The sequence below is a fragment of the Lissotriton helveticus genome, chromosome 5_1, assembly GCF_964261635.1.
Source record: "Lissotriton helveticus chromosome 5_1, aLisHel1.1, whole genome shotgun sequence".
Taxonomy (NCBI): domain Eukaryota; kingdom Metazoa; phylum Chordata; class Amphibia; order Caudata; family Salamandridae; genus Lissotriton; species Lissotriton helveticus.
Genome location: NC_136065.1, coordinates 2,003,558,530 through 2,003,577,887, shown reverse-complemented (window position 1 = coordinate 2,003,577,887; position 19,358 = coordinate 2,003,558,530). Strand labels below are relative to the sequence as shown.

The window sequence follows — 19,358 nt, the reverse complement described above, 5'->3', positions numbered from 1 at the left end:
ATGTAATGCAATGCGTTATAATGGCATTGCGGAGTCATGGTACTTTCGTAATGAAAGTATGCGGAGTGATGACATGCGGAATAATGGGTGTTTACCTTCCCCCGGTAAGTACATTGGTGGCACGGCGCCCCACATCTCCAGCAACATACTCATATTTTTTCACCACCCATTTGAAAAATGCACAGGTCTCTCTCATTGATGGCCAGCACCGACATACACTTTTAGACACACCTCCCGCCACAAGTTCTAGAATTGCGAACTTTAGAGCTGGGGAGCTACGTTCGAATCTCTGCATCAGCTCGACATCCTGTGATTCCAGGCAAATCGCTTTGTCTCCCCGTGCCTACCACAAATGAATGTGTTCTTCTGTAATGTAAATTGTGCTCATGCCTTGTTGTCGAGTTCGCGCAATATAATATTGCAAGGAAAAATAAAGTAGGGAAACTAGAGTTCACACACTACTGAACGCGCACTCTTAAGTGTATCAGCAGTGCACTGTGAATCGGAGCGTTTCACAGGCCGGTCACACATAAGAAATGCCTTCAAAACGAAATCCTACAAAACAATATACTACTGGCCGGCAGCAATTCATACCCGGACAACGTTGGGACGGGCTGCTAGTACTGTCAATAAAACTGAGCCACCTAATACCACATCACTGAGATAACTGACAATAATAACCCTGTACCATTGATAAGACTGACGGGACAGTTAATTACTTGTTAACCCACTTCTCCTTCATGGGAATAGCAAAGAAGTCAAAAACAACTGTCCAACTCATCATACTTCCGGGTGAGAAAAACACAATGGTGCTGTCAATAAGGTAACACTCCTGAGAGCGTACAGCAGCAACTGCTGGCTCCTATAAAGAGTCATTTTTCAGCCTCATTAGGCTGCTGCCTGCGTAACTCAATTATCCTCGCCCTAATTAACGTTTTATCTAGAAAAGGTGTTGCACCTTGGTTTTCACAGATAGCATTTTTTAAGTTTAGTCAGCTCTTTTTTAATCAATCAGTGACATTTATAGAGCGCGCTACTCACCCGTGAGGGTCTCAAGGCGCTGAAGGGAGGGGGGGGAGAGGGGAGGGTGCTGCTACTGCTCGAATAGCCAGGTCTTGAGGTGTTTCCTGAAGGTGAGATGGTCCTGGGTCAGTCGTAGGTGTGCGGGGAGGGAGTTCCATGTCTTGGCTGCCAGGTAGGAGAACGATCTTCCTGCGGTGGTGGTTCTGCGAATCCGTGGGACGGTGGCGAGGGCGAGGCTGGTGGAGCGGAGCTGGCGGGTGGGGGTGTAGAACGAGAGGCGGTGGTTGAGGTATTCTGGCCCATGTTGTGGAGCGCTTTGTGTGCGTGGGTGAGCAGCCTGAACGTGATCCTCTTGTTGACGGGGAGCCAGTGTAGGTTTCTCAGGTGGGCGGATATGTGGCTGCGGCGAGGGATGTCGAGGATGAGTCGTGCGGTGGTATTCTGTATGCGCTGAAGACGTTTCTGAAGTTTGGCTGTGGTTCCTGTTTATAGGGCGTTCCCGTAGTCCAGTCGGCTGGTGAGGAGGGCCTGGGTGACCATCTTTCTGGTTTTGGTGGGGATCCACCGGAAGACCTTTCGGAGCATGCGCAGGGTGTTGAAGCATGAGGACGAGACTGCGTTGACTTGCTTGGTCATCGTTAGGGAGGAGTCCAGGATGAATCCCAGGTTGCGTGCGTGGTCCGTGGGTGTCGGTGCGGTGCCCAACGCCGTGGGCCACCAGGAGTCGTCACAAGGGGGATGGGGATTGTACGAGGATGAGGACCTCCGTCTTGTCCGAGTTGAGCTTCGGACGGCTGTGCTTCATCCATTCTGCGACATCTTTCATTCCGTCCTGGAGGTTGGTTTTGGCGGTGGATGGGTCTTTGGTGAGGGAGAGTATCAGTTGGGTGTCGTCGGCGTAGGAGATGATGTTGATGTTGTGTTTGCGTGCGATGGTGGCGAGGGGGCTCATGTAGATATTGAAGAGGGTTGGGCTGAGTGAGGAGCCTAGGGGTACTCCACAGATCTTGGTGGCCGCGGAGCGGAAGGGAGGGAGGCGGACTCTCTGGGTTCTGTCGGAGAGGAACGATGTGATCCAGGCCAGGGCCTTTCCTTGGATCCCAGTGTTGTAGAGGCGGGTTATTAGGGTGTGGTGGCAGACGGTATCAATGGCTGCCGAGAGGTCCAGGAGGATGAGAGCGGCTGTATCTCCCTTGTCCATCAGGGTCCTGATGTCTTCGGTGGCTGCGATGAGGGCGGTCTCGGTGATGTGGCTGGCTCGAAATCCGGACTGGGATGGGTCGAGCAAGTTGTTTGCTTCGAGGAATGCAGTCAGCTGTTTATTGACGGTCTTCTCGATGACTTTAGCCGGGAAGGAGAGAAGAGGGATAGGCCGGATGTTTTTGAGGTCTTTGGGGTCCGCTGTGGGTTTCTTCAGAAGGGCATTGATTTCTGCGTGTTTCCAGCTTTCAGGGAAGGTGGCTGACGTGAAGGAGCTGTTTATGACGTTCCGGAGGTGGGGTGCCATGATGGTGTCGGCTTTGTTGAAGATATGATGAGGGCATGGGTCGGAGGGGGAGCCAGAGTGGATGGTGTTCATGACGTGGGTGGTGTCTTCAGTGCTGATGGGGGTCCATGCGCCGAGGGTGGTGGTGGGGGTCGTTGGTTTGGTGGCTGGAGGCGGAGTCTGAGGTCCGAAACTGTCATGTATATCTGCTATCTAGCGGTGGAAGAATGTGGCGAGGGAGTTGCAGAGGTCTTGTGACGGTGTGAGGTCGTTGTTGCTGCCGCTGTGGTTGGAGAGCTCTTTGACGATGCTGAAAAATTCCTTGCTGTTGTGGGTGTTGTTGTCTGGCCGTTCTTTGATCGATGTCCTTTTGGTGGTGCGGATCATCTGGTGGTATTCGCGGGTGGCGCTCTTGTGGGCTGTCATGTTTTCTGATGTCCGTTTGTGGCGCCACGCTTTTTCGAGGGTTCGGCATGATTTCTTTGCGACTTTGAGGGCGTCTGTGAACCATGAGTTTTCTGTTGCCAGTCTTGCCTGGGGGTTTCTTCAATGGAGTAAGGTCATCGGCGCAGTTGATAATAAAAGTAATTTGTCCAACACTGTCTCTGCAGATTAGTTATAAAATTGTAGTATATAGATTCAAGTACATGACGGTACTATTTCTTTATTTAAGGCATTTGTTATAGGCAGCATTCACACAGGAGGTCTCTCGGTGCTGAGTAAGTGCCAGCTATTGAATGAGAAGTATTGCATTGCAAAAGAGCCAGGCTCCTGAACTTCCTGCAGTGTGTGGCATCTAGCTAACCTAGAGTCCAATAATCCGCCCACTCTCCTGATGCTGGGACCCCTCTCCCTGTAAGGAGATTGATAGCCCATCCTAGAGGTGTGGCTTCCTGAGGGCTACATGCCCATGTGAAAACCAATTTGGCAACTGATTTCCACTCTCTGCCCCTGATGCCAATCTGTCTGAATGAACAAAGGAGCAGACCCTCTCAAGTCTGTCCACCATCTGCTCTTCAAAGGCAGCTTTGCATTGAAGCTCACCTTTAGGGCGCGCAACATGTGTGGCTAATAGCCCAGAAAAGGCAACACCTTTTTCAACTGTAGGCCTTATTTGAGCCTTGTAGTCATTTACACTACTCATTAGGGCAAAAAGTTGTCTGGTGGCCAGCAACTGTGCAGGCCACTGGAAAGCAAGGGTAACAGAGTGGTAACTTTCTACTAGTTGCCTTGGCATAATATGTACATTAAATTAAACCTGGGAAACATGTCATGTTTAATGCAATCAATATTTTGATATCAGGAATCATTATTCTCTGTAGCCCCATTCAGAAGTTAGCACAGCTGAGTGGTCAGTATGTAACCCTGAACTCGCCAATGGAGCTACCATCTCTTACAAGAATTTAGTGGGTTTGCTGCTAGAACATATAATGGTACATGTTCCACTTTCTAATATACAGCACCATGCTTGAGGGCCTGACAGGCAGAACTTGGGGCGACTTACATATATTTGAAGAGGATATGTTGACTTTGTCATGGGTGAAATGATAAAGTTGAGTTCTCAGTCAAAAGCCTGCTCGTCCAGTCAAAAGTGGCAGGAAGGGGGGGGGGGTCACGTTTTACACTGTCACTCGCAGGGTGGCACAATAAGTGCTGCAGCCCTGGAGGGACAGTTTAACTTACAGGTCCTGGGTACCCTGGGCACCACATACAAAGGGCCTTCAAGTAAGATAACCTATGCTAATTGATAAAAGCCAATCAACCATATCTTTTCATGGAGCTTAGGGCACTGACAAGGAGGTCTGGTTGGCAGGACTTAGTGCACTCTCGGAGTCGAACAACCAGCAGCAACATTGAAAAATGTTAGGGTGCTCATGAAAAAAGGGGAATTGCCTTCCAGAGGCTGAATGCAAGTTCTTGGTCAGGGACATGTACAGGTTGGACAGAAATGATAATGAGAGGGGTATGGAGAAGGGTACGGAAACACAACATAATAGAGATGGCTCTTATCAAAGAAATTGGTGGTGACGGTATGGAGTTACTAATTAGCAGGTTGCATGGGTATTAGGGCGACAGTCACATTTAGTAGTTGAGGTTATTGTTTGTGGCTATTGGGCGCCAGCCAGATAAACAGAACTGTCTGGAGGGTAACCAGTCGCCGCAGCTACTTGGCGGGCGGAGTGGCGGGGTCAAGGAGGGAGGATGAGACAACAGACGAAAACAGAAAAAAAGAAACTAAAACAAAACTTACCTGATGCAAGCCCGCCACTCTTCTGCTTCTTCCACGCTATAGCACAGGCTCCCAGGCTCTGCTGTGGACAATCCTGAAAACAACGGCTCCTGTGGTGTAGTACTATATACTGGGTCAATCAATTTAGCATAATAGCAATTTATAGAAACACAGAAGGACTATATTTACCCCTACTTCGTCCTTTTTAAATCGTAGATGTCCCTCAATGTCCTGTCCTGAGGAGACCCACATTTTTGAGGGTCGAAACGCCGTCGACGCCATAAGGAATCGAACCAATATTTAGTGCCTAGGATTATGTATAGACACTAAAACAATTCATTATTAATATCTTTGGTCATTTTCCTTTCGAGTTGTTATCCTATGAGAAACCACGTTGCGCATATATGTATATATTGTTTGTATATTTATGTTTTGGTTTCACTTGTACACTTGGGACACTGTGCACCTTTTTGTGTTTACATTAGTATGTGATAAACTGAGTATTTCTTGCCTAACTCTGCAATTAATGGTTTGCAGTATATAAACAATATTGATAATTCTCTCGAATTGTTGGTGTATTTCTTTTTGACATCCCCTTTTAGTCCTTCTGTGTTTCTATAAATTGCTATTATGCTAAATTGATTGACCCAGTATATAGTACTACCCCACAGGAGCCGTTGTTTTTTGTTATAAATTAATGCCCTGGCTCCGAAGTGAGTAGGGTTCTCCTTGTTCTTGCTTGAGAGTGGACAATCCGGAGGCTGCTCTCATGTTTGAAAGCAGCATCAGGATTGACCTGAGCGCTGTGAATTTGTCTTTTAGGCTGGCAGGGATGGCAATGCTCCTCCGCGATATCGGAAGAATCGCCACGGGGGGTAACTGGATAACGTCTTACATGGCTCTTCTGGGTGGGCAAAGGATAGGATGTTTGGAGGTCACCTGGGGGGTTAGAGGAAAGGACACAAAAAGGCAACGTTTGGGGTAGGTTGGATGGACGGTGGTTGAAACGATGTTTTAAGGGAGTAGATGGTTTGGTCATGTGGGGAAATCTGTCAAGGATGTTGGGCGCTAAGTGTGCAGGGGGATAGGTTATAATATGTATTAGTGAAGTGGGGTTCTTACTATGTTTGTAATGTTTTGAGACTAGGTAAAAACGTTAATTTGCTCTTATTTTTTGGTCTTACTTGCGTGCCAGCTTGCACGAAGATAGCAATGTTTTGGTAAATAAATCAGTATTAAAAAACAGGATGTATTGTCACCTTTCTCTCCAATAAACAGAGACCACCAAGAACAACTGTTAATGACAGGTGGCTCTTTGGAATGCAGCCCTGTGCCTTGCTCTTCAATCTGCATGCATATTTCTTCACTTTGTACACATCCTAATTAGAAATAGATTTTTTCTTTTTGATCGAGGTAAATACTGAATCTGATGTTGAAATAACTGATTCAAGTACTTATAAATATTGGCTGTCCACAATTTTATTCTGTTTATTGTGATTGTCAAGAGTTTTTTGCTTTTCAATCCACATGTACATATTACTGTTCACATTAATTTGATAGGAATACATATTCATGGAGTGTAATATACACTTGCTATTTAATCGAATAATCCTTAGGCCTACAGCTGGCGCTGTCTAGGACGTGTCTTCGTGCCTTGATACCCTCACAGGTGATAAGCAGCGCTCTGCAAATCCACCTTACAGTACATGACTTTGGGATGAAGAGCCGTCTGCGACCTGAATCGCCTTCCACTGCCGTCCCATCTGTTGGCTTGAAATCAGTAACTGAACCAACCAATATGTGATGAGGATAAACAGGTCCAGGAGCTTCATCCCGCCCGTAATACCATTAAAGTAAGCCACTGAGTCGCTAAGCTAGCCTTTAATTAAATACAAAGTCTAAGATTATACGTGAGGTTGTGTGAAACATCTATGTGACACTTGTGGAAATCTTAATCACCTGAGATTTGTCCAACAATAACAATTCACATTACTGCACGAGAAGAGTGTGTGCTTGAAGTGCCGGAAGGTTTGGTGTCTATCAGACCCACATCTCTATTTTCTATTTGTCTCTCTTTTGAGCCGACATACAATGGCAAGAGCGTTACTGCTACTGGGTCTATAGAAGTTTTTTAATGATTGCCTCAACAAGTTTTCCACTGTGCCTAGAATGGCTTCTCAACAACAGCTACTTTGCCTACATGCAGCTCTGTACTGTGCTTGCAGCATCTTCTCCACTGCGTGTAAAAGTTTCCATCGCCGCCTTATATCGGTGTCTATATCGGTATCACACAGTAGTTGCCTTTAGAGCCGGGCACTGCTATGATATTTCGATACCAAAAAGTATTTTTACTTTTAGCTAATGTTTGTATTAATGACCAAGAAAAAGCAGCTCCCCAACAAAGATTTTAGAATAAACATGACAAAACAAACATACACAAATCCAAAATGCTAGCAGCCAGCATTGTACCTATTGGCTTTCTCAATGCTTGTTTTCTATTGCTTCTGTAGTCATCTCTTAACTGTCCTTCATCAGTCATTTTAAGTCTGGCACAGAGGTAGCTTCAGCTGTCTTGTCAGCCTCCTTTAATCAAGCAATATACAAGTAAAAAATACATTCAAACATACATATACATGTTGAAGCTCTTCATCAATTAGTCTGTTTCTTTGTCATACATATTTTGCTTCTGCCCACCGCAACATACAATATAGGGGAAGGGGTCACCCCCTTCAGCCATTGGCTCTCTTAAAATGTGAGTAGCAGCCTTTTCCTGATAACATCTGCACATCAGCTTAAATAGATGTGAACTTCTGTGCCAAAGTGTGTGGGCAGATGGTGTATGTTGCCAATTACTATTTCTTTCCACATCTTGTCTTTTTTCAAAATTACTTGTATTCCTCTTGGTCTATTTAAACTAGGTGGCCTATTCACTAGAATGTCACGCTCGGCTGAGCAGCAAGTTGTCCTGTTGCACTGCACTGCGTGACCGGGAAAGGGCAGGAATGCGCTGTATTTTAGGCGATATGGCGCATTCCTGCCTTCTCCCCTGCGCAGGCTCCATTTGGTGGCCTAGCGCCATTGCAGGCACTGCATGGTTCAAGGGTGTCTGAGGAGCATGCAGGATTGTTTTTGTGCAGGAAGGGTTTGCTTCCTGCACAAAAACAATCCATTGAAGCATATTTTTCTTTCTATGTGTGCTACAGAATACAGGACATAACGAAGGAGAAATAAAGATATTTATCCTTGGTACGTCCCACCTGAGAAGGCGCATCTTTTTGGCGCATTCCCAGGTCTGCCAGTTGGAGGTAAATCTGGGAATGGGTCAAAAACCCTGGAAGTTGCATGGGAACACCTACGCTACGCCCATGGAACGTCTTCCCAGGGTACAGTAATTCAACGCAGGGATTTGCGCGGCATTATCTTACTCCGGAGTTATGGAGCCACTCAGGGACACGCAAAGTGGCCCTGTGTGGGTTCATAAATCACATGTAAGGTTTGCGTCGCTCTTGCACCATGTTGCGTACTGCAAGAGCGATGCAAACCATCTCATAAACAGGCCGCAAAGTCTTCCAGTCACAGTAATTTAAAGACAATGGAACCTTTTCTTGCAAAAAAAACCCCATATTTTCCTGCGATAGTCACTGAAACTACAATAGGTATATCTGTACACACGACATTTCACAGCCACGTTCTTGTTTCAATCATTCGCGTTTGCTCTATTCATATCTCCTTCCTAACTAATGAACATTAAGTAACGGGGCCAAATCGTTTTGCATCAGTACCGCGAGTAGATTTCCAAGACTGACTCAATCCTTCCCTCAGAGTTTATGAGAAGAGAAAACCCCTTTGCTCCAGAACTCCGTCTCTGTGCTCCAGGAGCAGGAGTGTTTGTGTTTTCTTCTGCTGCCCGCAGTACACGGAGTTTGTGTTTGCAATTTTAGATCGCGCCAACTCTGCACAAAAGCAGTGGGCGCTTTACATGAGCACAGGTTACACTAGAAAAGGTCATCTTTTTTTCTGTTACACATGGAGATTTAGTGATTTCCCAGAATCACAGGATGTTGAGCCAAAGCTGGGGTTTGAACCTGCTTACCTAGTCGGCAGATGTGGCTGTAGCACCCAACCCTCCATTACTACTCGCTTGTAAATAATGATACTACACACAGTAACCTCCCCTGGTGTTAGATACAGCAAGTTACATTACACACAGCTCCTTTTCCTGGTGACAGCGCTCTCTCTCTCACCTGCAGAGAGTCTCACTCCCGTCCTGTCACCGGCAGGATCCGCAGAGCCCCCGCATTCCTCCCTTCATCTTTGGGTCCAGGACAGAGGAAGGGCCGCAGCGTGGGGGGGAAGGAGGCCCCGGAGAAGGTGAAGAGCAGAGACCGGTCATCCACATTGTACACCGAGAGCCTGCCCGCCTCATAGTCCAGGAAGAAACCCACAGCCCGGGGGGGCACACGGGGGGTCAGGAAGATGGGAGAGTCAGTGAGAGCTACATATTCATCATCACTGAGCCCCACTGTCCAGTATCGATCCTCAGGTGTTAGTGTGATCGGCCACTTCCTGCTCGCAGCCTCGTCACACACCCCCAGGATCCACGCCATCTTCTCTCCCACCTCCACCTCCCAGTAATGCCTCCCTGAGCTCAGCCTCTCTCTCCCCAGGACAAAGATGTGTTTAGTGAATCTCTGGGGCGTGTCGGGCAGATCCTGGTCTCTGTCTCCACGACTCACGCTCCTTCCGTCCTCGGACAGGATGAGCCAGGGATTCGCAGTGTCCGGATCCAGGGTCACCGCAGCTGCAGGAGAGAGAAGCAGAAACCAGAGCTCAGCAATCACAGCAATTACTCACCCAACCACGGAGCACCCACAGGCAGGTACTCACAACACCTCTCAGCTTTCTTTCCATACTCAATCATACAGTCCTCGCACTTTTCGGCAGACTTCTTTAGTAGAAATAAAATGCTCTGGCATTGGAAAAACAAGTCACAATCCAGCTCTGGAGAGGAGGCCTGTGCTGCGCGCCAGACTCTAGACTGCCGGTTCTAACATTGTGGGAAAAGGTTTCATACCACAAGAGTAATAGAATATGAAATGTAAGTAAACATGTTCCCAACATAATCAGCATAAGTAACTTATTTAAAGCAATGGCACTAATATGGTTTAATGAAAGTAAATTATAAATAGAGTTCGGAAACAGCAGGAACCCCTCAGCGTCCCCGACCCCCCACCTCTTCATCCCGCCATAGTGACATTCCACCCAAGTTCCCCTCTTTAGCAGTGAAATAGTAAATCCCCTCTCCACGGTCTTGGCCATAAGCACCATAAGGTCACATTTCTGCTAAACTCTCTGCCAACAATGAAACAGCTTTGCACAAAAACCAGGCTGTTTAAAAATCGAAAACCAAAATATGGGAGAAATATGGAGAAGCAACATTTGTGTGAGAAATGTTACTAACAAAGGCGTCAACGTGCACATGGCTGCCTCCTGTTTAACAAGTTTTATTCAATTGTATTACATAAACGACTGAAAGGCCATGTTTTTCGTCATTTACTTCTAAACTGATCTTCATTGGTGGAATTTTTATATAAATTCAATCGCAACACTACAAACATGACTTTAAGGTTTCTGCATAGAAGGGCCAATCGATGCAGGCCTATTTCTGATACTTTGATTCACGCAGCCCTGGTTGATTAGAACAATATTTTAAAACTTACCAGATATTAATCACATATAATCCGATTATTTAAATGCGATAATGCAATTAATACAAGCAGGCACATCTGATATAGCCGAGGAGCAGTGGGGCGCTAGATTCTCAAATATGAACCCCTGGAACAATCTGGGTAGTGGGGTCCGCCTGAGACTTGACAAAGGAAACCAGAATAGGGTTTCTTGCCCACAACATAATAAACCTGAACAGAGGGAGGTCACTGCACAGAGTGGAGCACTGGTGAGGCGGTGCAAGGAAACATCTGGGAGCGCGGGGAGGAGGCAGCGGCCATTGCATGGCGAGGATAGAGTGCAGAGCCATAGGCTGTGTAGGGACTGGACTATGCTGTGTAGGGACGGCCGTTGTGCAGAGATTGGACCATGCTGTGGAGTGACTGAGGTTGTGCAGAGATTAGACTATGTTGTGCAGGGATTGAGGCTGTGCAGATTACATAAAGCTGTGCAGGGACCGATGCATGCAGAACTTGGACTATGCTGCATAGGGACTGAGGCAGTGCAGAGTTTGGACCATGCTGTGTAGGGATTGAAAGTGCAGAGATTTGACTATGCAGTGTGGGGATTGGGGCTGTGCAGATTTAACTGTGCTGTGTAGTATTTGAGGCTGTGCAGTGATGTGACGAGGCTGTGCAGAGACTTGATAATGCTGTGTTGGTATTGAGGCTGTGCAGAAATTGGACTAGGGCGTGCATAGATTGCTGCTGTGCAGAGACTTGATTATTAGGTCTCGTGGCGTTACAGCGCATAAGCGCTGTCTCGCCAGAGATCTTTTGTCACTGGGTCTGCTTCCCAGGAGACAGTACCTGGCCGCGCGCATCTCGCAAAAGGCGATCGGCACATGCCACGCGCACGCGAACGCGCTCGCTGTGTGTCTCCTGGAAAGCTCCAGCGCATGCGCATACACAGCGACCCAGTCCCCACTGTCTGCTCTCCCCTGTTGCACCCATCGCTCTTTAAACATCAACCACGATTCAGTGCTCCCCCTAGCCACACGCTTTCCCGGGCAAAGCAGACTCGCTTGCGCCGCTGTTTCTTACCTTCCAGTGAGAGCCTGACCCCCGGCGCAGTCCTCGGTGTCGAGTTCCTGAGCTCGCGGGATCACGGGCTGAAATCCTTCTCCACCGGACAAAAAGAACAGCGGGGCATTTGTAGGGTCCCCGCCGGATGCTGTGAACCCACAGGGCGCACTCCTGTCCGCGGCCGGCATTTTTTCGGCCAAGGTTTACGTGCACTCTACTGGACCCGTCACGGAGCCGCGGGAGGGGGCGTGGTCAAAGGAGGCGGCCCCGCCGTGATGCGCCACACGAGCCGTGGAACGACACCAGAAGGAGGCTGGTACAACTTTTTTTACTATAGCGAACACAGACCCGCCCATTTACAGCAGGCTCATGGCTCTGAATAAACACCCATTAGGTGGCCGTGTATTATGAAACTACCACAACATTTATGCAGATGAACTGGTGAGTCCGCTTGTATCAGCCGCTTTTTTTTTTGTTGTTGCCACAAATCCGTATATTTCAGCGCTGTGCATAAATATGCAAAGCGTCAGCGGCTGGGGCACGTGCGACAGCGCTTCTGAAACCGTGGCAAGCCTGGTACCATCCTCTGTGCTGCAAGCGGCCCAGTGCAGCACACCTCGCACTTCCTATTCAGCATGCGCATCTAAGATAGACCTGGCGGTAATGCACCAGTTGCAAGGACCTGTGTGTAATTTGAGGTTACAGATTCGAATGCATCCACTGTCAAGTCAACCTCTCATCATTCAGTAGCTGATAAAAAGACGCTACTTTTAATTGAGTGATAACATCTAGTTACAGCGTTGTGTCGGTACTCGCAGCGCTGTATGTGTGTCTAAACATGCCAGCCTCGGTGTGCTGGACGCCCGAGTGTACCTGCATCTGTGGTCCGTGCTCCGTGCTCCAATGCGCAGTGTGCCTGCACAGTGCTGCAACGAGACGTCTTCTGGTACAGGCACATCCATGTACCTGCTTGCTTTATGACTGTAAATTACACGCAAGTCACTTGCGACACGCACCCGCAGGAGCAGAGGAGCCCCACATGGCATCATCTCAGCCCCTCGAGTGCATGCAGGCAGTCTACGCAGCAGAGACACTATTACACGATACACAGACTTCAGGCACCCTCACAGACACAGCAGAATTCACAACATACCTCAAAGCGGGGGTTCCAGTCTCGGCAAGGACGCTCCACATCCGGTGACTCTCGGGAAATCACTTAATCATCCTCTGCCTAACAAAATAAATGTGTCCATCTGTAAAGCAACTGGTGTCGACCTTGGGCCGAGTTTGCGCAATATATAAAACTAACAAGAAAAAAAACAGAACTCAACAAAGTGGGGGATGCCAAATCTAAACGGAAAACAGGGCATTTGGTAGCAAATTTTAAATTAACACAGCACCAATCACTGCTTCTCCTATGCACTAAAGGAAGCAGACCATTTACCTTCCAGGCTGAGCTCGGCTTCTTAAGGGGAGATACTGGCACCTCACCTCAGGGTTACTGTAGTTGTGTTAGCGCGTCTCAGTATCTCTACAATCATTTCAAAAGGAGGGCTGCCTGCCACTCCCGACGGATAGGAAAGTCTCTGCACTTTCCGACAAGGCAGCTATAACTTTTACTGAGACAATGAGTGAGTGATGTAATTGGGTGCCAACCAACAACATTCTGGTTATAGTAGATGTTTCTTGAGCCGAAAGCGGGTCCCAGGCTGGTCCCAGTGCCGGGCTTTAAGTGGGCTGGGTCCCTCTGGATGTCATACTCTGTAGTAATTAAAAAGGGACGGTGAAACGATTCCAATCGGGCCCTATATTCATGCCCCAAACCTTTCTAGCAAAAGCACTGATCAATTTATTACGAAAATCCATGGCAGCGATTTAGTTTGTTACATTTCACACTGTTAACACTCAGGGAATGCAAGGTTAAATAAGCTATTTCCAGGGTGTTGTCTTTCTGTATTTCTTTTTGTGTGGCATGTTACTCTTCTATAGTGTATACTTTGAACTGAGTCGCCTCCAAGGCCCTATTACACATAGGGCACACTTACCATGTTAGTGCCACAGCGCATCTTAAACAAGCATTTACAATGCAATAAGTCTCGCATTATTAAAGTTTGACCTTTTGGCATTGTAAATGACAATGCCTTTTATTAATTTGCATCAGTGCATAAACAAGCACTTTGTACTTATAGTCCATGCTTATGAGAAGCAAGGCTGGCAGTCTCTTTTACTGCCAGCCTTGCTCATTGTAAGCAAGGACTGTACGTTTAAAGTGCGTGTTTATACACCAATTGCAGGTTTTAAAAACATATGAATAAAAGGCATTGTCATTTACAATGCCAATAGCTCAAACTTTAATAATACGAGACCTATTGCATTGTAAATGCTTGTACTGTTTAGGGATAGAGGCAGTGCAGAGACTTGATAATGCTGTGTTGGGATTGAGGCAGTGGTGCAGAGATTGGACTATGCTCTGCAGAGACTTGATTATGCTGCGAAGAAATGTGGACAGTGTTACGTTGTGCAATGAGTATGCCGGAGTATAGAGGTATACACATAGGGTAGAGCCCTTCTGGGATTGTGGGGATGTGCGGAAAGTGGGTTGCTTGGAGTTCTGTGGGTTTGCAGAGACTGGAGCTCTGTGCAGAGACTGGAGCTCCGTGCAGATGGCCTCTAGTCTGTGCTGGTTGTGCTAGGAGCGCAGAACTGCTTAGAGGGTTGTGTAAATAATGTGTTGGGCTTTTCTGGAGGTGGTGCGCTGCATAGAGGTGAGAGATCTGCAGAGTCTAAGGAACTGTTGTGAACATTGTGACTGCTACCATTTTAGTCTCTTTTCATACCGTGACTGCTTTTAGCCTTTCTTTATCTTTAATGGTAAGTGTGAAGTTCTTAGACACACGAAACATGCTAATATCATGGCTGCCTGCTATCTAGGCTGACGTTTTACTGTTTTAGTAGTGAACGCTGACATCACGTTATGCCCCCTTGTTGTACAGGTTGCTTTTTTTTTTCTACAACCAGTTTTATTGAACACATTTTTTATAATACAATACAGTGGTAATGCCGGGGGCGATACAAGTGTAATATAAGCGCCTTCGTGGTTACAGTAGGCGTCTCCGCAGGGTAGGCTGGTCTTGGTTCTTGATGGATGACGTATCTGTAAGGCCCCAAGAGAAGGATAGAAAGAGTGGAGAGAAAGTGGGAAGAGGATAATCAAGAGGGGGCGGGGGGACAGACCCCTCTGCTGGTGGTTTACTGCTGATCTCCCCTCTGTTGGGTTGGGTGGCTGCCTGTCTATGGAAGTTTGTGTGACCCCAGGTGTGCGTCTAGGACAGCCCACATCTCATTTCTCGCCGTGTGACTGGGTAGACACCTTGCTGTGATGTTGTCCGCCCCCCTGAGGAAGGTGATCCAGTTGACCCAGCTTTTGAAACTCGCCTTCCCTGTGTTCTTCCAGTTCGCCAGTATTGTTTTGACTGCTGCTGTGAGTAAGAGGTCAATCAGTTCCCTATCCTCCTTGGATTCTAGATCTGGGGTCATGAATGCGGTGGCTAGCCCTCCGAATTCCAGCCGTATGTTCCTACCTACAATTGTGTTGATTAGGTCGCTCACTTCCCTCCAAAATGTCTTAACTTTCGAGCAGTCGAAGACGAGGTGGGCCAGATCGCCTTTTGCTTTGTGGCAGTTCCAACATGTGTCACTCTCTAACCGACTTCCGCTAGGCGGGCCGGCGTCCAGAACGCTTTGTGCAATAGCCAATATTTTGTTTGCGCTAGTTGGGGGAAGACCTTATTCTTGGAGGCTGAGGTCCAGAGGCGGGTTTTTTCCTCTTCGCTAAAGTGCCTGTTGTGTAGTTTTTCCCAGAACCCTATTGTTTTCGTGTTAAGTGTCAACGTGTTTGGGCTTAGGAGTTTATACAGGTGGGCAGTCTGATGGCCGGTCTTGTTAAGGTTACTCATGTACTGTAAGATGGAGGGGATTTCCTTCCTTAAGCTCGCTTTTGTGATTGCTGCTCTGACTCTGAGGAAACTGTAGAATTCTATGTTGGGTAGGTTATGAGCCAGTTTAAGGTTGTCAAATGTTAATGGTGTGCCCTCCTTTTCTAGTTGTGCCGGTGTGGTAATCCCCCTCCCATACCAAGCCTTGTTGTCAATTGTTCTCCCTCTGTGTTGTATTTTAGAGTTGAACCAGATTGATTCCCATTTCGTCATCTTGATGCTTTGTTCCATCTTCTTGTCTACCTTCAGAAGGGTGGCTATGGTGTTTTTGAGGACAGTGTTATTGGCTTCTGGGTGCTTGTTGGCTGTGAGCATGGCTTATGGGGTCTAGGACGTCTAGAGTGTGCCTCTCTAGTTCTAGCCATACTGGTGTGTATTCCTCGTTTGGGATGAGCCAGAAGATTCCCTGTTTGGCCAAGCATGCCGTTTGGAATAGTTTGAAGTTCGTGACGTTTAGCCCCCCTAAGCTTTTGTGCAGTCTCAGCTTTTGCAGGCTGATCCTAGGTTTCTTCTCCTTGCATATGAACTTGTTGATCATTTTGTCCAGCTTCTTGTGAAATTCATCTGTCAGCGTTAGTGGAAGCATGCCTAGTATGTAGTTGATCATAGGTGTTACCATCATCTTTATTGTTTCTACCGTCCCCACCAGCTGATGTGCTTGGGGGACCAAGAGGCTAGTTTCTCTTTAACTTTTTTTAAGGTGGCTTCCTCGTTGTGTGTTAGTGTCGACCACAGATCTCTACCAAAGAGGAGACCCAAATATTTTAGGGGTTTCTTTTGCCAGGCCAGTCCTGAGGTGCCCAGGACTGCCTTTGTTGTGTGGACGTTCATGGGTTAACATTCTGATTTCTCCCTGTTTAGTTTGTAGCCTGAAACCATCCCGTACTCCTCTATGGTGCTCATTAGCGCCGCTATTGAGGTAGTTGGGTCTTTTGTTGTGATCAGTACGTCATCTGCATACGCTGCCAGTTTGACCGTAGTATCCTTGACTCAGACACCTGTTATGTCCGGATTGTTCCTTATCATAATAAGCAGCGGCTCAAGTGCTAGTAGGAATAAGGCTGGGGAGAGCGGGCACCCCTGTCTCGTCCCTCTCTCTAGGGTGATTGGTTCTGACGTCCCCCCATTCACTACTACTCGGTCTTTTGGCTTGTTGTATAGCGGCATCACCATATTCCTATAATTGGTCCCTAGGCCGAACTTTCCCATGCATTGGTCTAAAAACAGCCAGGAGACCCTGTCAAAGGCCTTTTCTGCATCCAGCGCGATCATGACTGCCTGGTCGTCGCAGTTGGCAGTGTGGTGGATGAGGTGGCATAGGAATTTGGTGTTGTCCTGTGACAGCCTGTTTTTAAGGTATCCTACTTGTGAGTTGTGGATTAGAAGGGGTAGTAGCGCGTTGAGTCTTGCTGCCAGGATCTTGGCATATATCTTGCAGTCCACATTGATTAGGGAGATTGGGGGGTAGTTTTGGGGGTACTGTGGATCTTTGCCTTCTTTCGGTATCACTATAATGTTGGCTTCGGCAATCGAGTCGGTCATCCGGCCTTCGCGGACGCAGTGAGTGAAGACCTCGACCATAGTCTGTTTCAGCAGCTGTAGGAATTGTTTATAGAAAGCCGCCGTGTAGCCATCGGGTCCCGGTGCTTTATTTACTTTGAGGGTTGATATCGCCCTCTCTACCTCCGTTCCAGTTATGTCCTCCTCTAGGGATGCTCTTTGCTGTTCGGAGATCTTGGGTAGGTAGAGTTTGTCCAAGAGTCCCGTCACTCCGTCTGCCGCTAGGCCTTTGTCCGCAGTATACAGTTCCTTGTAGAATTCTTTGAATACTTCCAAGATTCCTTTGTTGGCCATTTGTGTCTTCTTTGCTTTGTCCGTTATCGCAGCGATTGATTGTTGTCTTTGCTTTGCTTTTAGATAAGACACTAGTGATTTTCCTGCCTTAATGGCTGAGCATAGATTTATGGATTTGTATTCATTGATCCATGTATCTGCTCTTTCGCTCAGTAGTTTGTTAAGCTCATACTTCCTCTTTGTTAGGTCTGTCAGAGTGTTTTTATCTGCTGGGTCTGTGCAGTGGCCCTTTTCTAGGTCTATGACCTGCTTCCCCAGCTCGGCTATCTTTTTGTTCCTGCTTCTGTTCATTCTGGCCTTGATGTTCAAGAGTTTACCCCTTATCATTGCCTTTAGGGCCTCCCATACGGTGCCTTTATCTACCTCTGCATTGTCGTTGAAGGTGAGATAATCTTTGATGGTGTTCTCAATTTCCGCTACGTTTGTTGGGAGTTCTAGGATGTCGCTGTTCAGTCTCCAGCTACGGCCTGGCTTCTCGTTGGGTCTTCCACTAATCGAGAGGGTGATGTGTGCGTGGTCCGAAATTGTTATTGGTGCTATTTCTGTTTGGTCTATAAGGTGGGTGTATGCGGCTGACATTAAGATATGATCTATTCTGCTGTATGAGTTTTGTGGGTGCGAGTAGAACGTGTATTCTCTTGCGTCCAGGTGCTGCAGGCTCCAAGGGTCCCTGAGTTGGAGCTTGGCACATAGGTTTTTTAGGGTGTTCTGTTCCTGCGACCTATGGCTTGGTCTATACGGGTGTCTATCTGTGGACTGATCCATTGCCTGGTTCATGTCTCCTGCTAGCATCAGTAGCTCATCTTGGGGAAGACTGCCTAACTTGGACTCTACCTTCCCCCAAAATTCTTTGTCCTCCGAGTTGGGTCCGTAAATATTGGCTACGTGTATCGTTTCTTCCCCTCTCTTAAGGCTTGTCACTAGTATTCTCCCATCGGTATCAGCGTAGCGGTCATGTAGGGCGAGTTTGGCTTTTTTGCTAATTATTGCAATGACCCCTCTTTTCTTGTGTATGGCCTATCCATTTCGCCTTAAGGCGCTGCGCATCCTCCTCCGAGATTTTGGTCTCCTGGAGGACGTACACGTCACCTTTAAGTTTCGTCAAGTAGTCTAGCGTCTTCCTGCGTTTGACTGGGTGGTTGAGGCCTTTTACGTTGAGGGATACCACCTTAATATCAGAGGTTATTTGATTTTGTGTTGGTGTTGTCATGGCTGTGATCCTCCCTCGCTATATAGTGTGGTGTGTTCCTTCAGTTTCTTTCGTGCCTGCACTACCAGTATCGCCCCCACATGTGTTCGTTCTTGTTTCCCTGGCCTAGAGTTTGTGACTGGCTTGGTGTTGCAGTGGTTCCGTCCCCTCGGTGGATAGTAGGTGTGGAAATGAAAATAGAGACAGAAAAGACACAGAAATAGAGAGTTGCACATCACTGTACAAGAAAGCACTCCCCCCTCCCCTTCCCCCCCTCCCCCCACCCCCATTTTTGTACTGAAAGCGTGCGACAGCAAGGACCTGCTCCCCTCGCCCCCCCTCCACCCCCCCCCCCCCCGAGTTCAGTCTTGGCCTAGTCTATGTATATTCAGTCTGAGGCGTGTTCCTCACTACCTCGTGCATTACTTGAGCATGCGGGCAAGAACATTGCGAAAAGAGAAAAAATAAAGGATATAAGAGCTTCTGCTTATGTCCATGTAGCTGGCATGAGCTGGTCTGGATCTTCAGTCCTGTTGCATGAGGTAGAATGGTTGTTCATGAGGTAGTTGTCTTGAGGTAGTTGATCATGAGGTAGATGTCTTGGTAGTTTGGTTCCGCTCTTGGCACTAGGCTGTTAGTCTTCGTCAGCCCCACCTTCAGCACTGTCTGATGGAGCTCTCCTTTTACTTGCGCCTGGGCTTCGTGCTTCCATGTCTTCTGGGTCCGGGCCGTGTAGATACCTCCTTAGTTCGTTGGGTTCCTCGAAGACCCTTGTCCCTCAATGAGGGAAGGTGTCCGTCTCTCCCAAGAGTATATTTTGCTTCTACCG

General features: G+C 47.6%; 1 protein-coding gene across 1 annotated transcript in view; it reads right to left on the bottom strand.

Moving 5' to 3' along the window:
• Positions 1–6,216: 6,216 nt before the first annotated feature.
• Positions 6,217–19,358, bottom strand: part of LOC144756163 (E3 ubiquitin-protein ligase TRIM39-like) — a 534,377-nt gene continuing 521,235 nt past the window's right edge. Inside the window, exon 7 of the mRNA XM_078645742.1 lies at positions 6,217–9,540. Within this exon, the coding sequence (XP_078501868.1) occupies positions 8,996–9,540 (545 nt within the window). The 3' untranslated portion in view covers positions 6,217–8,995. The remainder of the gene's footprint in view (positions 9,541–19,358) is intronic.